We start from the raw sequence: 17,826 nt of genomic DNA, 5'->3' as shown, positions 1-17,826 counted from the left end.
TGCAATGCACCTGAAGATTCAGTTGATATTTTCTATCCCTGTTAACCCACCCGACACCCCAAGCCCTCCCTCCTCCTACCAAATTTCCAGTTTTTCCTTGCTGAGAGTTTGCTTCTGTATCCAATCCATCTTGTGCACCCCGTGCATCCTCCTTTACCCCCTTCATTCCTGCCCATACCCATGATTTGTCCGTCTCCCTCTATTGTCTTTCAACCCTGCTGTCGGTCCCCCCCCTCCCCCGCTTCCTCTGCACTGTTCCCTTTGTTCTGTTGCATCCTGATACAACGTACGAGCTCTTCCATGAGCCTCGACTCTGCAAAAAAAAAAAGAAAAAGATGAGGCAGCCAAACATTTAAACACTTCCACAAGATATTGATCACAAGCTGTTTACCCAGGTGGGTACAGAATGCAAATTTGAATCGAGTTCAACTTCTTTGCTGAAAGTAAAGATTTCATCGTGTGTATGTGATAATTTTAGTATTTGGAAACATTTATGAAATCTTTGAGAAGATTTAGCATTGACAAAATGATTGCAAAGAAAACGAAACTTTTTGGGTGGATTTAAAGACGCAATTAATCAAATTTGTCTTTATTTCTTCTGGCAAAAAAATTGAAGAAACGTATTTGCTCTGAGGCAGAAAAACAGGGGGGGGGTTTGGAGGAGGAGGTTGTTTTTGGCTGCTGAAGAAACATGTGAAGTGTGGGAGAATACATTGAGAACATTATGCTGCACAACTTGCAATGCAACTTTTCCTGAACGCAAATACGGACATGGAGATAGTTGTGGGATTGCCATGTGAATGTGGCAAGACGCACATACACAGCAATGACTCCACTCAACTATCCACTTTTAAGGCAGACTCGTATCTTGCTGAGAGGGTGGAGCTTGGGCTGGGCATGTACGTTTGCACAAAATTTGATGCCGACACAATTCCTCTTCCTGAGGAGAGCGGCGGAGCTTTCTACACCACTCATGCAGAGGAGACGGTAGAGCTTGCATCAAGCACGCAAGCAAACTCTGTTATACATGTATATATATATATATATATATATATATATATATATATATATATATATATATATATATATATATATATATATATATATATATATATATATATATATATATATATCCACAAAAAAAAATATATATATATATATATATATATAAATTGTCTAATTGACTCAAATTATATGACCATCCTCAAATTGTCAAGCTAAGATTTTTTTTTCTTTATCCACTGACTCACAACTCAGTCGTCAGTCACTACTGAGAAAAAAATTGTACAGCTGCCCACCCTGTTTGGTGGAGTCTTCCTGCTACAAATAAAGTAAAATAAAAGTAAAGTTATTCACTCTCCTTGTTAACTGACCATCAAGCTTTTGGTGACTTGCTGGCATGGCTGTATTCTATCGAATTCCAAAAAAAAGAAGACTCCCTCATGTGCACATACTACTCTGGCTGGCTGTCCCCAGGAAGCAAAATCAGACCCGACGATATTGATCAAGTCATATCTGCGGAAATACCATGTCCTGATCCAGAACTTCAACTGCACGAACTGGTGAAATGCAACATGATCCATGGACCGTGCGGCCCTTTGAACAGAAACAGTCCATGTATGAAGGATGGATCCTACTCAAAAATGTTCCCGAAGGATTTTATGGAAGCGACGGAACAAGGGCAATATAGCTATCCCAAGTACCGCAGGCGCACCCCAGAGGACGGAGGGAATGTAATCGCAATCACCAAGATTGTAAATGGACAGCGTATCGAGCACGTTATAGACAATCGGTGGGTTGTACCTCACAACCCTTGGCTTTTAAATAAATGAAGTGCCACATGAACGTTGAAATTTGTACTTCGGTCAAAAGTGTGAAATATGTGCTGAAGTATGTGAACAAGGGAAGTGACCAAATGATCTTCACTATTGAAGGTGGACAAAATAATGATGAAACACAACAATATCAAGAAGCCAGGTTCGTGGGTGCCATGGAAGCTGCTCACCGAATATTGGGCTTCCCAATGCATGAACACTATCCACCAGTGATGCAGCTGGCTATCCACCTGGAGAATGGCCAGCGAGTGTACTTTGACAATAGCAATGCTGATGCCCACGCCAGAGCGGGACTACCAAAGACAACTCTGACAGAATTCTTCACCATTTGCCGTACGGATGAGTTCACGAAAACACTCACTTATCACGAAGTTCCAGAGTATTACACGTGGGATTCTTGCAACAAAAAGTGGAATCGACGCAAGAGGGGAACTCCAGAACCACAATTCCCTGGTGTATTCAGAAGCCCTGCTATTGGTAGAGTTTACACGGTCAATCCAAAACAATCAATCAGAGTGCTATTTTTTACGCATGCTGCTTCACCAGGAACATGGTCCGACATCGTTCGAAGATCTCAGGAGTCATGAAGGTGTAATCCTGCCAACTTTTCGAGAGGCATGTCTGGCGAAGGGACTTGCAGAGGATGACAACCATCTACATAATGCCTTGCGAGAGGCAACTATTGGATAGAGCCCGCAAAGTCTTCAGAAATTATTCATTGTCCTGTTGATTTTTTGTGAACTAAGTAACCCACTCGCCCTCTGGAATGATCATAAAGCTGCGTTAGCAGAGGATTTTTTCCATCACCACAACGTTCATGTTGACGACGACCGTGCAGGGGAAGTGTACAATCTTTGCTTGATGGAAATAGAAGACCACATCCTCTTGCAAGGAGGTCAAACTCTGGATAACTACGACCTTCCTGTCATTGACCGTACAACAACCGCAAACCACGCACAGGAGTACGTTCGGTGTGCGAATTTCGACGTATGTGAACAAAACCAGTACATCAACAACCACGAGCATCAGCTGACGGCAAATCAGAGAGAACTGCATGCACTATTTCTCGACAAAGTAAACACACAGCACTGCAGTATCACCTTTGTTGACGCTCCTGGAGGGACAGGTAAAACGTTCCTCTTGAATTTAATTCTCGCAAAGATCAGATCGAATGGCCATATCGCTATTGCTACAGTATAGAGTGGTATAGCCGAAACTTTACTAACAGGGGGACGTACTCTACATTCCGCCTTCAAAGTACCCCTGAATGCTCACAAACAAGATACACCAACCTGCTCTATGAAAAAAGGGACGGCAATCGCTGGAGTGATGAACGAAGCCAAAGCAATTATTGTGGACGAGGCTCCGATGACACACAGGGCCGTGTATGAAGCGATCGATAGGACCCTACAGGATATTTGTGGAAATTCAAAACCATTTGGTGGCATCCCGGTAATGTTCTGTCGAGACGTCCGCCAAGTACTACCCGTTGTGAAGCAAGGAACACATGCAAACATAGTCGATGCGACGCTGAAGTGATCGCCGTTATGGCGCAACGTTACAACGTACCAAGTGGGTATCGAGGAGGGAGTGCCAGTGAGGGCATCCCCCATGTTAGGGTGAGGAGCAGGCAAGCGCGGAGGCAGCTCCAGTGACCCGGGGGTGCTCATGGTGAGTATGCAGGTGGGTAGACCTGCTGGTGGAGCCACACTACCCAGCCACGAAATGGTGCAATGGCACAGAAAGAAAATTTGGTGGGCAAGGCCCAAAATTGTGAGAGCACCAACATGTAGGCGATGGGAATTTGGGTTTTTAGAACCCCATGGTTTAACAAAGGCCTCTTGGCAGGGTATAACCCCGGGGAAAGTTTAAAAGTGTGACAATATTAGCGTAGTTAGGATTGATGAAGACCCCTTTGCACCATCTACTGTCGGGATGATTGCTGACTGCTGGACTTGCCCTCCTATCGGACTCGAAAACGAGACTTGTCGTGATGCAAGTGTAAGATTGCATGTAGTTCGGCTCTTCCTTTCCAAGGAACCTTGGGGGGATTGGGTACGAATTTGGCAACGGGGATAGTGGGATATAGGCGACAAGACGTAGCGACGAATTGTAAAAAGAGCAGTGCTAGGGTAGTGTATATGTGAAAGACGGATGGGTGCAGACGAATAGGGCCAACCTCGAGCTCTCTCTCCCAGCACCACTGCCACTGCCCCAGGTATGTGCACACCAGGGACCGGCTGACCATGTTGGTTGGACCTGGTGTTTGGCATTACCTGGATTACCTTTTTTTCTTTTTGTGCTGCTGCTGTTTCGCTTCGTCTCGCCACTGCCCCAGGGCCATCACCTGTTCTGCATCGGTGTGTCGCTCGCCTCGCTTCACCATTTGCTCCGTGACCTGTGTTCCATCCACACCTGTTCTGTGGACTGCTACTCGCTGCAGCCTCATACCAGGTGACACCGTTCCAGTTATCATGGTGGTTTTGTTTGTTTTATTTTGTTGAACTGCATTTACTGCAGCAGCATGCCACCACACTTATGGACTGCCCCTTTGTTGTAGCCCCTTTCTATCAGCTTTATGCCAGCTCATTCCAGCTTTATACCAGCTCATTCCAGCTTTATACCAGCTCATACCAGCTTCCTACCAGTTCATACCAGCTCAGAGCAGCTTCCTACCAGCTCATTCCAGCTTTATACCAGTTCCTACCAGCTCATTCCAGCTTTATACCAGTTCCTACCAACTCATTACAGCTTTATGCCATCTTCATGCCAGTCACATGCCAGGCTCATGCCAGTTTGCTTCACTTGTTCTGCCACGTATCACCATGGCCATGAAATGCACGAGTGCAGCTCTGTGAAGGAAGTGGCTGCTCTTGTTGCTGCTTCTTGACCATTTTTGTTTAGAAAGCCACAATGTTTCTGGCCTGTATGCCAGTCACTGGCTTGCCGGTTTATTTTGTTCGGTGTGCTGGTGAAGAGCATGAAGGTGGCAAGATTCAGCAGGTGTTCTTCTTCCCCCTCTCCACAATTTTCTTCTGCATTTCTACAGGTCCTGGGTCAGAAATTGTATATAGTTGTATAGTTGTGTGAATTACTAAAGCTCACCGGTTATGTGCTGTAGTTTCAAAAATTCCGGCAATTTTGGTGTGGCATAAGGTTTTCTGAGTCAGTTAGGTAGTTCCCAACGCATCAGGTGGGACATATCGAGTTTAAATTGTCGCACACACTGAAGGGTAGAGTTAAAACGTACTAGGTAGGGGGTAACTTCACCTGCATGTCAAACGGTAGTGCTAATTGCAATGTTGTAATTTTTTTTTAATTTTTAAACCGATGTCTTCAGATGTTGGATGACTTGGGATGAGTCTGGGAGAGGGAAAGGGGTAGTGTTACGGATTTTTAGAATCCGGTCTGATGAATGCATCCACACATTCAGGTCCTCAGACAGTTATTTCCTGAAATGCATGTTCAGATTAGCCCCATCCCCACGTCTAATGGGATCTTAGATGTGATGCGTTGAGAAGGGTAAAGGATAGATCCCCTCTCTTATGGGAAGTTTTTTTTCTTTACGACAGACACGTTCACACACATTTCTTTCACGAGCTCTGAAGCCCGCCCTCGTTTTTCCTCAGCAACATTCTTTCGCGAGCTCCGATGCCCGCCTTTTTTGAGAGTGCACGGGTCGTCATGGAAACCGTGCCCCGGTGGGGTGGGGTGAGCTTGGGGCGGACGGCACCCTGTGGAGACGCCCGGGGATATAAAAACAAGCGAGAGAAAGCATGAGGTGCGTTCTGTGAGGAGGGACGTTCTGTGAGGAGGAACGTTCTGTGAGGAGGAACGTTCTGTGAGGAGAAAATGTTCGGAGAGGAAAAGGTGAAAGAGGGATGTTCTGAAGCGAGAGAGACATTCTGTGAGGAGATATGTTTTGAGAGTGGGGAAAAAGCGAAAGCGATATGTTCTGAAGAAGAAAGAGATACGTTCTGAGATAATAAAAAAGCGTGAACCAAAGAGGTACGAGAGAGAAGCCAGCAAGAAGCAGGTGTAGGCATGCAAAAGAGGAGAAGGAAGCGTGCGTGTGGGTGTCTGGCCAGCGCTAAAAGTGAGACGGTTCAACCTGCACAGAGCTTCGGCAAGCGAGCGTGTGGACTGGCGTTTAAGGCTGCCCCGCGAGAGGCTGTATGACAAAGCTGAGTGCTGGCGACGGACGTGACACGCACGCACGCATTTCAGAACGTTTTTGCTTCACGGACTACTTTCTGGTGAGCGAGACGATTTTCTCCCCCTCCCCTCCCCCTGAATGATCCGTTGGGTACCCTTGTCTGTGTTTAGCTGTAAGTCAACCCACATTAAGCTTCTGCTCTTTGTCTCTTTCCTGGCATTTAGATTGATTTTGCTTTGAAATTCTTTATTTACCTCAGCAAATAAAAAGTTCTCTTTATTTATTTATTTTATTATGAATAAATTATGTCGATTTCCAACCTGTCCGTGTTTGTCCTTTCCTTCATTGGTCTGGCATTGTCTGAACCGAGATAGACTGGGACGTAATTACCACAGATTTGACCAAAAAAATCATCGGCACCCACCAGCGGTTAAAACGCTCGGCCGCCCTCATTAAAATCTAATCAGATAACATTGGTGCTTTGCCGAGGGCGCGTTCCCCGCTCAGGTGACCACGTGACCTCAAGTTAAACGGAATAATTAGACGGCGGACACTGGAACTCATGGTTGACTGGGTGGCGTTCGTGGTTTTAAATCAACCCACCGTACTATAACATTAATTGTGAGCGGTGGCCCCACGTCCAGCTCTACCGAGGACAACCAGGGATTAATCCCCCTGAGTGACAAGCTGGTGTCTCAGTATCCGGCACCACAACAATATACAGGGTAGCCCGAAAGTTACTTTACCCCTGATAAATTTCTCACACTTCCCTCCGTCCCTTCCCCTCTGCCACCGCCCCCTCGCCCACCGCCCCCTCGCCCACCGCCCCCTCGCCCACTATGGTATGCGGAAACACTGACTCAGAAGAATGATGGAGCAAACACAGATACAATGACAAATTAATTATTGTAAGTAATGTTCAATAAAACCTGTATATTCAAAGAGTTCAAGAACAATGCTTCACTGGGATGGGTAAAGTGACTTTCAGGCCACCATGTACAGTATATATACATATATATCAATTGCACTTCCTGGCTGTTATGGTGAGCATCGTCGTGGATTATGTCTCTCACAGTAACACCGCATCATTTTAATCCACAAACTTTGTCCATTGGAGATCAGGGGAGTACTCATCACACTCCAAATATTTTGATATGTATATATATATATATATATATATATATATATATATATATATATATATATATATATATATATATATATATATATATATATATATATATACACACACATACACAGTATTTTATATATCAATATACTGTATTTATGCAAATATATATATATATATATATATATATATATATATATATATATATATATATATATATATATATATACACACACACATACACAGTATTTTATATATCAATATACTGTATTTATACAAATATATATATATATATATATATATATATATATATATATATATATATATATATATATATATATATAAATAAATCTGCGAGTGTTTTGTCACTGTTCTATCAGGGTGAGTCGTCTGCACATAGTTTGTCGGGGAATTTTACTGGTGATGTTGTATTTGGCAGCTGATAATAGATGTGGTGAGTGATGCCATTGTGAAATTAGTCCGTATGTAGCCGACTGCTAGTTACACGAATAGATATGCTGAATGTTTCCATTCTTTAACTTACAGGACATGACATCTTTCCTATCTGCAGGTAGATTATACTGAGCATCATAAAAATGTAACAGCTCAGATGGTGCTGCTTGTACCAAGATGGTGATTTACACTAAGAAGTGCTGAATGTTTCCATTGTGTCATCTCCGTATGTAGTGATCTGGTAATTACTGGATACATCAATAGATGCTGAGTGTTTTCATTCTGTAAGCAACTCACGGGGGATGGGGAGGGGGGGTGGTGGGGTAAGCGTTTCACTGGTCAGAGATCCCAGGAAACTACGTTAATCCCGCCAAGCTACAATACAGTACATACAGTACTGTATGTTTAAAGTGCACATGGTGAGACATCCTGCAAAACTATGTTTATCCCAGGAAGCTATAATACAGTCCATACAGACAATTACCAAGAAGCAGGTCATGTTCGTGGCTCGTGGAAGACATGTTTTTTGCGTACGTACAGTATTGTACTGTGCATACATCCAGGTGCTTTGTGCGTGGCTCGTGGAAAAAAAATCACCACGAAAACCGCGAATATCTGGGGCAATTTTCCATGAATGTCGAAGCACGTCGCAAGTTATCAACCGCGAATACGCGGAACCCACGAATGTCGGGGGTCCGTGTGTGTGTGTGTGTGTGTGTGTGTGTGTGTGTGTGTGTATGTGTGGTGTGGGTGTGGTGTGTGTGCACGCGCGTATTCACATTACCCCCGACTTTTGTCACATTTTGTTGTTACAGCCTGAATTAAAAATGGATTAAATTATAATTTTTTGTCACCGATCTACACAAAATACCCCATGAATGACAAAGTGAAAACAGGTTTTCAGAAATTTTTACAAATTACCTTATAATGAAAAGCTGAAATGTCTCGCATAAATAAGTATTCAACTCCCTGAGTCAATATTTTGAAGAAGCACCTTTGGCAGCGATTACAGCTTCCAGTCTTCTTGGGTATGTCTGTATCAGCTTTACACATCTGGATTGAGGGATTTTCTCCCATTCTTCCTTGTAGATTTACTTAGGCTCTGTCAAGTTGTATAGGGAGTGTCGGTGAACAACAATCTTCAAGTCTTTCCATCGATTCTCAATGGGATTCAAGTCTGGGCTTTGGCTGGGACACTCAAGGACTTTCATGTTCTTGTTCTTTTTTTCTTTCTTTTTTGGATACAATATTGAGGCTCATGTGAGAGCTAACACACAGAACATACAACAAGGGGAGCAGGAGACAAGTGGGGTGGAAGATGGAAGGACATAACAGTGGGGAACAGAGACACGAGGTGATCTGTGGAAGGGAGAGGGATGGGGCAGGATACACAGGGTAAACAAGATGAACACCACAGGGACCTCAGGTCCTTACTGTTCTGAAGCCACTCCAGTGTTGCTTTGGTTGTATGCTTGGGGTCATTGTCCTGTTAGAACGTAAATCTTTGCCACAGTCTCAGGTCATTTACACTCTAAAGCAGGTTCTCCTCAAGGATTTGCCTGCATTTAGCTCCATCATTGTTCCCTATATCCTTACAAGTCTCCCAGTCCCTGCCACTGAAAAGCATCACCATATCATGATGCTAACACCACCATGCTTCACAGCAAGGATGGTGTTGAATGGGTGATGAGCTGTGCTTGGTTTCTGCCAGACGTAGCGCTTTGGATTCAGGCCAAATAATTCAATTTTCGTCTTATAAGACCACAGAATCTTTTGCCTCATGCTCTCAGAGTCTTTCATGTGCCTTTATGTAAACTCAAGGCACGCTGTCATGTCATTTTCTCAGGAATGGTTGCCGTCTGGCCACTCTCCCATAAAGCCAATATTTGTGGTGCTGCAGAGACCGTTGTCCTTCCTGCACGTTCTCCTATCTCAGCCAATAACTCTGTGGTTCAGTCAGAGTCGTCATTGGGTTCTTGGTCACCTCCCTGACCAAGTTCCTTCTTGCCCGGTTGCTCAGTTTAGGTATGTCTATCAGTTTTGTCATCTTTCAGTAACTGCTGAAATTTATTTGTCTGGTTCTTCCCGACATCTTTGCTCTTTCCACATTTGTCAAAATTTTTGTTTCACAATTCTCTTTATTCATTCGAATTCTTGCTTTTTCTGCACTTTCATCTCTTTTACTCCCTATTTCTCTCTTTCGTCGTGGAGTAGCGGCTGAAACCTGAATCCTATCCAGGTTCCTCCTGATGACTCCATCATTGCTCTTTACTTCTTCAGGTTCCTTCTTGGTCTTCAGTTTCATTTGCTTGGACAGCCAACTCGAGGAAGAGTCTGGGTAGTTCCATATTCTTTCCATTCCCTAATGATGGAGCTCACTGTGCTCTTGGGAACTTTCAGCACTCTAGAAATTGTTTCATACCCTTCCCCAGATCTATGCCTCCTCACAATTCTATCTCGGAGTTCTACAGAGAGTTCCTTGGACTTCATGGTAGAGTTTCTGCTCTGACATGCACTGTCAACTGTGGGACCTTATATGGAAGGGTGTGTTTCTTTCTAAATCATGTTCAATCAATTTTGTTGGCCACAGGTGGACTCCAATGAAGTTGTACAGACATCTCAAGGATGACCAAAGGAAATTGGATGCACCTGAGCTCAATTTTGAGGACCAGAGCAAAGAGGTTGAATACTTATTGACTCAAGACGTTTCAGTTTTTCATCATTAATCCATTTGTAAAAATTTCTATACATCTATAAAAATAAAAATAAAAAAACTCCACTTTGAGATGATGGGCTATTTGTGTAGATCGGTGACAAAAATATCTCAATTTCATCCATTTTAAATTAAGGCTGTAACATAACAAAATGTGAAAAAAAATCAAGGGGTGTGAATTCTTTCTGAAGGATGTGTGTATCTGTGTATGTGTGTATGTGTGTATGTGTGTTGCATTTTTTTTTCTTTTGCAGTGTTTACATCCCAAGGTGGACCTTGTATATACATTTCAAATGTGGTAAGAGTGGTCAGATGGGGATGCCAAACAGTCCAACTCACAAGACAAGTTATCTAAGACAATAGAGATTTCAGCTGAGGATCCAAACATTCATTTGGAGAAACACCAATGCACATACTGCTCATCAGGAGAGTGTAAAATGCATAAAAACAGAGATGCAACACCAAATGTTCATGAAAGTAAAAGTACACTCATGCCCCCCAATGCTTTCCATCCTCTAGTCTATGTGATACATGCGCAAAATCTTCCATGAACCATAGAACACCATCAAAAAGATTGGTTCAATGCCAAACAATCAAAATGTTTGGTGGATTTAACGGATGTTTAAATGTTACAGACATAATAACATATTGCGACAAATCAACACACACATTCAAAGAATCCTGCCATGTGAATGAAGTGTTATGATAATGAGAAGAAAGCCCAAATTAAGGGCTCTGGGACTTACTCAAGCAGCGGATAACCTCTCTGGGTTTGAGGACATGACCGCAATAGTGGCATTTTGATGCTCCAGTGATGGGGTAATAGAGTTCAAACTGATGCGGAGGAATTGCGTTATCCTTCTCAACCTTCTTGCCCTGTGTCATTGGGGAGAAATGGGAAGAAGGGATGGTGGAAAGGGGAGGGGGGGTGAGCAACAATGGAAAATAATTTAATTGATCGAATCAGGGTACTTGGGGCAACAAAACAAAAAAAAAGTCAACAATGATATCATGAGCTAAAGCAGTAACAACACCCCATTAATGATAATGCTAATATTTGGAGGGACAAAAAGGAAATGAGATCAAAGAAATTCAGTACATAAGAGCAAGTGTTCATTCCTATTCATCCAAAGTGGCACAGACTTCAATCATCATACCACGAAGAACGAATAAAGCCTTCATCTCCATAACTACGACACGTCGTCATCTTATTACAGTGTATAAAATATGTCGTGTATCAGGCTGCTTCGGTTGTGCAAAACTTCCAGATTTTTTTAAGCGATCTTTAAAACTGTTATTTTATTAAAATTGAAGTATATACTATACTTGAACATGAGTGCCTCGCCCTAGGGTATCGTGTTCTATGAACTCTTAATTTATTTTTTTTTTGGTTGTTTTTTTTAAGTGATTCATCATGATTGAGAGATTGGGCCGAAATGATAAACAGCATAATATTTCAAAACCTTGTGGATGGATTCGGACAAAACTTGGTGGATGAGTTGAGTAGGTGACAAGAACAAGCCGATTAGATTTTAGGGCCACAAAACGTAAACTGTTAAAAGGTAAATCACCTGGAGGAGGTACGTATGCGCTATACTGAGTGCCGTTCCAGCTACCCTCGCCAGAGGAGAGGGTATTGCATTTGGGTCCGTTCGTCTTTCTGTCTGTCTGTCTGTCTGTCTGTCCACACAGAAAGTGAGTATGTCAATTAATTACACAACATTGAAATGGTAATGATAATGATGCATAATAATAATGATAAATAATGATCAATGATAACGGTACATAACGATAATACTTAAAAACAACGATAATGATAATTATGATAATGGTGGGTGAATACATCTAATTATGTCCAATTGGAACGTGAGTACAGAAGGACTACATCTATAAATTACGTACTATTGGAATGTACCTTTTAGACCTGTAAACCCTTCAGACTCCTTTGACCTGTTTTCGACTTAAGACCCGTAAGACACTAAACCCCTTTTCAGAGCAATTTAGACCCTTGAGACCTTTTATTCCCTTTCCAGTTTACACCCTCTAGACCCCTTTAGAACCTTTTCAGACATTTAGACCTTCACACCTTTGAGACACTTTAGACCCCTTTGACCTTTTTGATGTTTTAAGACAATTTAGACCTTCAATTACACCCTTTCGATATTATCAGACATGTCAACCTTTCCACCTTTTCGGACCTTTCATTTGCAATCAATGACCTTTCATTGTGTAGATTCTTCCATTTATTTGCCACACAAGATACACCACACCAAACGAGTCCTGGTGAGGGTTTGCAATCTCTAATTGCTCTCTCCAGTTACTGATATTTCTTCCAAAATTGAATTCGGGATCTGCCCTCAAAGGTTATCCTCAAATGAACATTTATGATGAAATATAATTTTCGTCCATTTTTGGAGCCAGTGGAGGTAATTATAATACGAGTTCCCTTGTAAGGAACTTCGATGCATGAGGAGCCCATTAGGCCTATCGAAGCCTGTATTAGTGTTTCCAACTTATGGTTGTTTGTCCATGCTCTATCCTTTTAAAATATTGAGCATCTAGGTTCGACCCGCCGACCTCACAGACCCAGAGCGGATGCTCTAACCAAATTACGCCGCAGATTCTGATTTTTTTTGTTGTTTCATTAGAGTTGAATGAGAGAGAAGCAATAAGTAATGTTGCAAGGCAGCTGTTTCCACAGCATACAGAAAGTTTCCACAACATTTTGAGAAACAGTCAAATTGAGCTATTCTGGTTTCAGGGGGAAATTTGCACACAGCCGGTGGTAAAACACAGCAACCCTTACTTTCATCCACAAAGATGATGGTGAGATTATCAACATCTAGTTATTGAAGCTATTTACAAATAATGATCATTAAATGGACCCATGAAGGTCAGCAACAATCTGTCGAGGGCTGAGGTTGGTGGGCATTGAGGAGCGACACATTTTTGAGATGACAAAAAGGATCAATGTTCATTCCAAACTGCAGAAAGATGACGATTCCGATTGCACATCACCACTGACGAACATCGTCCCTTTGAGCAGGACACTGAAAATTGAGGCAATACATGCCAAACCATTAAAATAAGGACACAATCTTCTGACTCTAATTTGAACATCTCTTATTTGATCAATGACATGCCTGGTATACACATGCCAGCTTGAAGGGCCCACACCAGACATCCTTGATGGGTTTTAATGTTGTGATGAGGACATCATGAAAAATAGATTATGGCTCAGAAAGCAATGTTGTAATTGATAACTTTGTATTATTATTTTTAGATTTTTACAAGTGTCCCTTTGGTGGAGTAACTTCTCAGAAAAAAAAAAATGGCAATGCATTTGGCACAATACAAAGAGAGCCAGATCTTTCACCAGTAATGGACATACTACATAGCCAAGCTATTTACTCATCTGAATTCCAATTTGAAGGGAATGTCTTGGTTCTGTCTTGGTTCAGAACCATTTGAAGGGAAACCATGGTGAGCAATGTGCCAAAAAAGTAAATAAAAAGAACAAAACTGGCATCCTGTCATTCTACCAAGCACAATGCAATGCAGGGATAGAATGACACGATGTCAATGCAGCCACAAGTAGCAAGAGGAAGGAAGATATCACACTACCAAAGGTGTACATAGTTGATGTCATGGATCAAAAGGTTATGCCTGGAGTTGGCTAATGGTCTGGGTGGCGGGCTTGGGATCCTCAGGTCCCAAGCTCAAATCCTGCTCAGCCATTAAAGTTAATACCAGGTGGGGTTGACTCAGCCTGTCACCCTTCTGAGGTCGGCAAAATTAATACCAGCTTGCTGGGATGATTGAGCCATTCGAGTATCCTGTGTCGGAGTGGTGACCTCTCCAGGATTGTGTCCAACAGCCCAGGAGACTGCTTCGGCAGCACCGACGCTCTGTACAGAGTATGGTCCCAGTGGATGGATGGATGGATGGATGGATCAAAAGGTTTGAACCAAGACAGAAAACAGCAGTCAGGCAGATGACTAGTAATGTCGAACAATGTCATGGATGCAAGTACATTGAATGCACACATTTTATATCGGTTGTACCAGACTCGTTTGTATTTGCCAGACAGTGAATGAAATGGTGCCACCACATGCAAAATGCAAAGGGGAAGAAACCTTGAACTTCAAGCGAGTGTAATCTGCAATGGAAACAACCATATGGCATTGTTGATCAGAAAGTTAATGCCCCCCCCCCCCATTAAAAAAACAAACATGGCAGGCAGAGCAATATGTAAAGGGAAAGAGGTGTTCTGTGTATACTCACAAACAAAGGAAAGAGTGTGAGGCAGTCGGAAGGAAACTTTGGAAGCAGGTTATCGATAAGGTGTTGTCACGTGCAAATGATCAAAGTGCATATGTGAGCAACTAATAAAAACTTGAGTTCAAGGAACACCTTGCCCCATGCAGTCTTGAGAAAAAGGACATGGGAAGGGTCTTTTAAAGTCCTGCTTTGCGTTTTGCACTAAACAAAGGCTCGGAGCCGCAATATTTGACTGAATGCTGAATCTCACAGTTACTGTGACCTCAGGGCATGAGACGGCATAAATATTTTTTCCGTGTTCTGGTGTTAAAGCATATAATTCAATTGAAATAAAAGTTTTAAAGGTTGTAAAAAAAAAAATTTCTTTTCGGAAGTTTACTGCTGTTGATGCACCATCTTTCACACCACCTTATTCAACACGTTTAATTAGTTATCCATGCCCGTTTGTGTCCTTTGTGACATCCCTAAAAACAGCGCGGTTTCTGTTTGAAATCCTACTATTAATTTACAATTGGTCGCTGGCTTTGACACCGATACTAATATTTATTGCGGAACCGAGGCATCAAAAAGCTACACATATCAAACAAAGAGTTTTAAATTGAGCACCTTGCCATCATTAGAGCATTTCAATCATATCAAATGTGGCAATAAATGTGAATCGTTGCTCCCAGCTTGCAGACTCGATGACAGAAGACCCCATTTGCATTTTTGCCCTCTCCATCCCCCTACCCCGTTTAGAATCCTGTGCGGGCACCGGCAATGTGCTTGCAGTTTTAAATTTTGTTTGACCACCAGACAGAGGAAAAAAAAAAATTAATCTCATTCCTCTTTGCACATACGTGATCGGGACAAATTCAGAGCCAAATGAACTTGTTTGTCGATCATAAACTGACGTTAGTAGACAGACAGACAGACAGACAGACAGACAGACAGACAGAGTGAACTAATTGCTTCATCCCACTTTTTGCTTTTTGCTTTTTGCTTCGTGCACGTGTGGTAAAAATGGCGGTGATAATTCACATAATATTTGTACACACTATAACTGCATGTAAACGCTTATTGAAACTGAACTTGTGAACTAACTGTGACCCTCCCAAATTTTCATGGAACCATAAAAGATAAATTCAGAACATTTCAAGCGAACAGAATACAAGTACACATTTTATTTTCAAGTTTAAGAAAAGACGTTTCGAATCGCATGTCTATTGTTAATTGACGTGCATTTCATTGTGATTTGTGCAATCTTCTCAATCTATTCATGACCCCCTCCCATTGACAGAGTGGGGTAGAGGGGAGAGTGGGGCGATGGATCGTGATACACAGTTTACGAGCACGGACGACTACTTCTTTAGCGGCTCCGATTATTCCCACCTTTTTATGGAAAGGGTCAGGGAGAGGGGAAGAATATTTGAGCCAAGGCTTTCACAAACTGGCGAGCCAGGCCTGATGGTTGACTGAAGGCAGCAGGAATTTAGAATTTGTCCACAACACCGGCGATAATTCGCCTATTCATCATCACATGGAAGGCACATTGGGATGTTTTAAATCCACCAGTTAATGCCAGTAATGAGTTGTTCAGCTTAACGTCCATCTGATCAACGATGCACTTTGTGATGCAACGGCGTCCCTGCAAAGTACCAACCGGAATTCTTCTCGGTAGGTCGAGAATTGAACACAGATTAGCAACTGAAATGCAAGGGCCTTATCTGTGTACCACTCCCGTAGGACCAGGTTTTAAAACATCTTGTATACAGAATCAGCTCAAAGAGCCTTTCCAAAAAAAATATTCGTTGCTCAAAAAAAAAAATATATATATATATATATATATATTTTTAAAAACCTTCATTGCTAGATTGCAGGACATCAATAGAATAATTTTAAAAAAACTAAATAGTGATCACAGCTCATTAAAATGCTTGTGGATGCATTACATGTGAGATAAGGCCCTTTGGAGACATGATACATACTCTTATAGCAATTCCACGAACATTAGTAGGCACAAAATAAATCAAGACTATATGGGATTTCAACCAGACCTTCCTGCGTGGTGAACTATGCGCTCAGATGGAAATGATAAACGGGAAAAAACAAACAAACAGGAAAAGTGAAGCTAAACCAAAGAATTAACAGAATAAATGGCATCGGACAGTTACATTAAAAAAAACAAAAAACAATTCTTAAATCGAGGAAACAAACTAAAATAATTACCCAAAGTCGACCAGACACCCTCAACTTGATGGAACTCGAGCGGTCAAACATGATGTCCTGATGCTATTCCAACATTCTTGGTGGATACAACTCTTTCGAGCTTCTCTGCTTGGCCTCACACCGCCGAAACTGCCAACCGAAGCAAGCACTAAGGTTTGCCATTGCGAGAGTGACTTTCCGGAAGGAAGGAAGGAAGGAAGCCTGCACTGAAGCTTTTAAAGAGGCCCCATAGCTTTCCTTTCTCAATCACCCAACATAATAACGTTGGTATGAGCCTGTTAGCACCATAAACTTGTCATTTTCTTATCTTATCAAGTGTATATATATATATATATATATATATATATATATATATATATATATATATATATATATATATATATATATATATATATATGTTGCCACAACAGCCAAAATGATGCAAAGCAGGTTAGCTGCTCAAAAAGTTTTTCACTTGGGTCGGTTTCCCAAAACGTTTCACTCGGTTCGACTCAATGGGACTTTAAAACGCACCACATTTTTTAGGATGATATTCATAGAATTCATATCAACCGAGTGGAAATCAGCTGAAAAAAATGTTATTTGAATAAACATCAATATTTAAACATTACCAACCACTCCAGTACGGTTCACGGATCGTAGAGGGTTACTGAAAGGGTGCTTGAATTACTTAACGGATGTTAAAAATCCAACGAGAATGATCGAAATGGTGAAAATGTATCCAGCTGCCTCGGTATTCCATTTGAATTTACAAGAAAGTACTGGACAACAAAAAAGTAAAGAAAGACAGCCAAGTCATGTCTGGATTGGTTTAAATAAATGGTTGGCAGGCCAGAAAACTAAATTCTGATCAGATTTTGACCTTTGACCTCGACATGTGGAATCGAAATAAAAGCAACCATCTAATGTCTGTCTATTTCAATCTGCAGGGATCATGTGGACAGCATTATGTTGCCATTTCTTATCTCGATAAGTTGAAATAGAGGCAAAAAAAAAATACTAAATTGCGCAGCAACAACACCTCCACCTCCTCATCCTCCACAACCACCTC

General features: G+C 41.9%; 1 protein-coding gene across 15 annotated transcripts in view; it reads right to left on the bottom strand.

Annotated features, from left to right (window-relative positions):
• LOC147015137 (uncharacterized) overlaps positions 1-17,826 on the bottom strand; it is a 281,672-nt gene that overhangs the window by 76,262 nt on the left and 187,584 nt on the right. For 14 of the 15 annotated variants that reach the window (XM_085849628.1, XM_085849630.1, XM_085849631.1 and 11 more), the window contains one exon: positions 11,033-11,162. In XM_085849628.1, the coding sequence (XP_085705754.1) occupies positions 11,033-11,162 (130 nt within the window). Of the gene's footprint in view, positions 1-11,032; positions 11,163-16,775; positions 16,941-17,826 lie in introns of those variants that run through there. The other variant, XM_085849633.1, reaches the window with a different exon arrangement.

Source organism: Eptatretus burgeri, chromosome 12 (genome assembly GCF_056783735.1).
Source record: "Eptatretus burgeri isolate ZD-2024b chromosome 12, Ebu_testis_v1, whole genome shotgun sequence".
Classification (NCBI taxonomy): domain Eukaryota; kingdom Metazoa; phylum Chordata; class Myxini; order Myxiniformes; family Myxinidae; genus Eptatretus; species Eptatretus burgeri.
This window is presented reverse-complemented; position numbering and strand designations above follow the sequence as displayed.